The sequence below is a fragment of the Colius striatus genome, chromosome Z, assembly GCF_028858725.1.
Source record: "Colius striatus isolate bColStr4 chromosome Z, bColStr4.1.hap1, whole genome shotgun sequence".
NCBI classification, from domain to species: Eukaryota; Metazoa; Chordata; class Aves; order Coliiformes; family Coliidae; genus Colius; species Colius striatus.
The window spans coordinates 22,254,723-22,259,249 of record NC_084790.1 but is presented as its reverse complement, the minus strand read 5'-3'; the positions used below and the strand labels follow the sequence as shown (position 1 = coordinate 22,259,249).

The 4,527-nt window shown below is 49.0% G+C and overlaps 1 protein-coding gene across 1 annotated transcript; it reads right to left on the bottom strand.

Annotated features, from left to right (window-relative positions):
• Positions 1–264: 264 nt before the first annotated feature.
• LOC133628841 (cyclin-dependent kinase 4 inhibitor B-like) lies at positions 265–4,154 on the bottom strand. The gene is made up of 2 exons (XM_062018591.1): positions 3,974–4,154; positions 265–1,639 (listed from the first exon to the last, which is right to left on the bottom strand). Exons 1-2 carry the CDS (start codon positions 4,115–4,117, stop codon positions 1,331–1,333), a joined length of 453 nt encoding a protein of 150 aa, XP_061874575.1. The 5' UTR covers positions 4,118–4,154; the 3' UTR covers positions 265–1,330.
• Between the last annotated feature and the right edge of the window lie 373 nt (positions 4,155–4,527).

Below are 4,527 nucleotides of genomic sequence, written 5' to 3'. Positions count from 1 at the left end.
TTATGCAAAGGTAGGAAATGCAGCTGAGCTTTCCTGTTGCTGTGTAAGCGTTGTTTTAAATAAGGAAATTAACGAGTCTCGGATATTTTTAGCTCGAGCGTGTATATGCGTGAACACTACACATCTGCGTACGAGCTCTCTGTACTCGACCCCCATCGATGCGTTGTATGTATACGTATGGATGCATGGACACAAAAAACCCCCGTAACTGACCAACAAGGTCGATATAAATAACATCGCCCAACACCGAGTAGCGCTGCGGACACGAACTTTTAATAATTGAACACAAGGATTTGGGTTTTTTAAGCCAATCTCTTTGATATTTTGCTGTTGAAGGTTAACAAGTTCATCACACCCGAGAGGTATGAACATTGGGTAGACCATGGGAATCGCGCAGGAAAAACGGGGGCAACACATATGAAGAGATTCAGATTTATAACCAAGCCTAGTCATTTGTTGTTGTTTCCAAATATCTGGTTGAGAGACAAAGAAAGCTGTCGGAAATGCCGGACTCTTCGTCCAGGTCTTCTGAATAAACGTTAAAACGACGCAGTAACTGAACAATTACCAAAAGGTTTCTCATGCGGAGAGCCCTCCTTGAATACACCCATGCAAAATATTTGTAGTGATTCCCAACTTGAAGTCTCTATCGGTATTAAATATTTTAAGACTTCCTAAGATGAACGGGGTGATGATGGGGGAATATTTGAAGATTAATTCAGTTCGTAAACGAGATGGCTAAGGTGTTCACTCTTTAGGAGAGCTACGTAAAAGAATCTCAAGTTATCGCTGAAATGTAAAGCTCTGCAGGACTGGGTGATAATGAATAAAATCAGCACCATCGTGAATAAACCAAACGTCTGATGGAGATCAAGGGGCCGCTTGCCAGGAAATGACAAAGCCGCTCATTCCCATTTCTCTAAACTGCATCAATTTAACTCTAAAAATAGGACGAAATTTATTATTTTCTTTTCTTTCCTTTTTGTTTCTTTTTTTTCTCGTTTCCCCTCTCCTGGAGCACCGGAGAACCGTTAGCTGCTTGCCCTCTGCCTGCCGGAAAGGGAGCGGAGGAGGGGACACAAAACACACGAGGAGGACTCCGCGCGCTCATGTTTTCGTTCTTTCTGATTCTTCTTAGGGAAAAAAAAAAAAAAAAAAGCTGCAGCAGCATGTGTCGCCGGGCAAAAGCAGGACAGCGAGAGCTCTGGGACAGAGGGACAAAGACCCTTCGCAGCAGCCAGGAGAGAGTGGGAGACCCGGCGGGACCAGGGGGAGAGTGTCTCAGCAAGGGTGGGTGGGCAGCGGGCGGCGGACGGCGTCCGTGAGTGGGTCAGCACTCAGCCCCCTCCGCCACCGCCTCGGCTGCCGGCGCGTCGACGGGTAGGACGGGCGGGCGGCGCAGGTACTGTCCCACCGGCCCGTGGGGACCCCCCGCCGCCACGTCGAGGGGGAGGCGGCCGCGGCCGTCGGGCAGGTCGAGGCGGGCGCCGGCCCGGTGCAGCGCCGCCAGCGTCTCCAGGAAGCCGGCCCGAGCCGCGTCGTGCGCCGGGCGGCAGCCGGTGCGCGGGTCCGGGCGGTTGGGGTCGGCGCCGCGCTGCAGCAGCAGCTCGGCCACCCGCGGGCTGCCCAGCATCATCACCTGCGGGGAGAGACAGCGTCAGCCGCCGGCGCAGCGGCTCCGGGGACCTCTGCGGCACCGGGCTCCCGCGCCACCGCCCTCGGGCGTCAGGAGACGCGGAGCGCGGCACCGGCCCGTCGTCCTTGCGGCTCCCTTCGAACTCGGCACGGTCTGCGGTAAAATGAGGTATCAGCTACGACGCCTCGGACTTCCAGGCTCGGTACCACACTTTGATGGGCTCTGTTCCACATAGTGTACCGTTTAGAAATGCCATATGTATAGTTCTTGTGGTGTGTACGTGTGTACATATATATTATATATACATACACATACACACGTGTATACACATGTAGCTCTATATAAAAGTATATACAAATATATTTACATACATACACATATATATTTATGTGTATATTTATCCATATATACACATATATAAATATGTACATCCAGATATATATGCATACACACATGCACACGGTATGTACGTACACACAGATATATACATGTGTACATATAAGTGTATCTAATGTATATGTAATATACATGTGTGTACATATACGTACACACTAGCTATGCAGTTTATATATGCCATTTATGTGAACCGTTTATCATACCATAAAGAGTCTGTCTATCCATCTGTCCATAGATAATATATACATCTCTCTCTATATATATAGAGAGAGATAGAGATATAGATATATATACACACACATCATGTACTCTGGCAGTTTCGAGCAGCCTGGCATTTAAGCCTCCTCCTGCCATACAGGACGCGTTTTACTGGTTTACCAGTCTGCAGCTCAGCAAGCACAGTCGGGAGAGGCAGCTGCGTGCACCGGCCTCCTAGGAGGGGTTTGGCTCTTATCGATGCCCAGTGTGGATTTCAACCCTCCGGAGCTCTGGATGGAGCCGTTTCTCTCTCCCTTGTCTATAGATAATCTGTTCATCTTCTCATAGGAGCAAGGGAAGCTGTTGAGTGCTCGTGAATAATGCACAATATTTTACTGCTGCATCCTAATGCCATTCTGCAGCCGAACCCAAAGCAGAAAATTCTGGCAAGGTCCAGTCATACACGGTTGAGTGTAAACAAAACCAAGCAAAAAAACCCCCAAAACAACTAAAATAAAAACAAATAACACTTGGTGGTTTACTTCTCGCATCCTCCTGGTAGTTTTCAATGGAAATTTAACTTCCTTAAGTTGAGATCTGACACTGTAGAAAATATCTTGAGACAACAGTTTTTTTCATCATTTTCTTTCTCAGGTCAATTTGTTTAAGGACTACAAATACTTGGGATTGTTTATAATACAAGTGCGAAAATGCTTATAAATTTCACAATTTATAAATTCCTGTAGAGGATAAGTTTCTCAGAAAGACAGAAATAGTTCACATGACAGAGTGGCAGCCATTTTGTAAAGTGTTGGCAAGGGAGACAGAATCTTGTCTCACTCTGAAATGAGGGGAAGAAAGAGAAAATAGAAACAGTTTAGAGGCCCTTTTCTTCTGGAATATGAAGCTATAACAGAAACAACAAACAAACGAATATAACTTTCACAGTAAATTACTTTCAAAAAATATTTCTGTTTCCATATAAAGTACCAGGACTAAAACGACTGTGTATTTGATTAGATGAATGATCAAATATGTATTTCCAAATGAAAACTTTCAAACATAATACACAACTTCAGTTTAAATCACAGTACCTTCATTGTTCAATGAGCATTTTGAAACTTTCATCTGAGTATGTCGATCAATATCACACACTTCTAGCTCGCAAATTGCCCGGGAAGAAACTCCACTACACACTGATACTTTAAGTATCTGACAATTAATACCACTATTGATGAATAGTGAATATTAAAAATACTAGTGACTACTACTAATATATATCTAGTTTCAAGTTACAGTCTCTACTCGGTGACAATTTCTATGCCATCATCTGTGCCATTCACACGAATACACTAATAAGGGACCCTACTTCGATTTCATTGAGGAAAAAGATCCATTAAAATCATATTGAAAATAAAAAAATAAACAAACAGGGAAAGTTGATGGGAGCTCAGTCAGCTCCTCGAACCCCTATGGAAGTCGACTTTGCAGTCTCACTTCTTCATTCGAGTACCCTTTAGCACAATTCGTTTGTCGCCCACCGTGCCCCTCTAATCTCTATTTATTATTGCGCAGGTGGGCGAGAGCTCGGAAAAGCCCCCGTTTGTATTCACGCAGCTGAGGCCCGCGTCCACTTCTATCACGATAAAAAGAAATTCAAAAGCCCAGACCCCTCCCCCGCTAGCGTGGCAGGAGACACCCCGTCACCCCCAGCCATCCCCCCCCCCACCCGGTGCTCCATACCTGGAGCGGGGTCCTCCCAAAGGAGTTGTTCCCATTGGGATCCACGCCCGCGTCCAGCAGTTTCCGCACCTCCTCCTGGTCCCCGCGGGCAGCGGCCGTGCACAACCGGTCAGCCGAGCCGTCGCCCCGGGGGGGCAGCTCCATCAACTCTGCTGGCGCTACCCGCACGGCCGCTGCTGGCTTTCTCTCTCCTCTGGACGGGACCTCCCTCGCCACCACGTCGCAGCTCCTCCTCCCCGAGGGCAGAGGCCGCCCCCTTGCCCCTCCTTGCCCCGCTCCCCCAAGCAGCCGGCCCCTGGGCACGGCGCCGCGTACCCCTCTTGCCCCCTCCCGCATATCCCCTGGCGAGGCAGGGCTCTGTGGCCTCCACCCACCCCCATCTCCACGCGGCTACGGTAAAATCCTCACACCCTGCGCAGGAGTCCAAGGCGGGGGGGGGGGGGGGGGGGGGGGGGCAGAGGGAGCAAGGGAGCCGGCAGCCCCCTGTGCAAGCCAGCGGGCAGCTCGGCACTCCCGCGATTCCACACACATCCCCCTGCGCCCCGAGGGCGCGG

Coding starts and splice junctions, on each gene's coding strand:
- LOC133628841 (XM_062018591.1), bottom strand. CDS start 4,117: ATGGAGCTGCCCCCCCGGGGCGACGGCTCGGCTGACCGGTTGTGCACG. Junction 1,640..3,973: donor TTGGGAGGACCCCGCTCCAG/GTATGGAGCACC, acceptor CTCTCCCCGCAG/GTGATGATGCTGGGCAGCCC.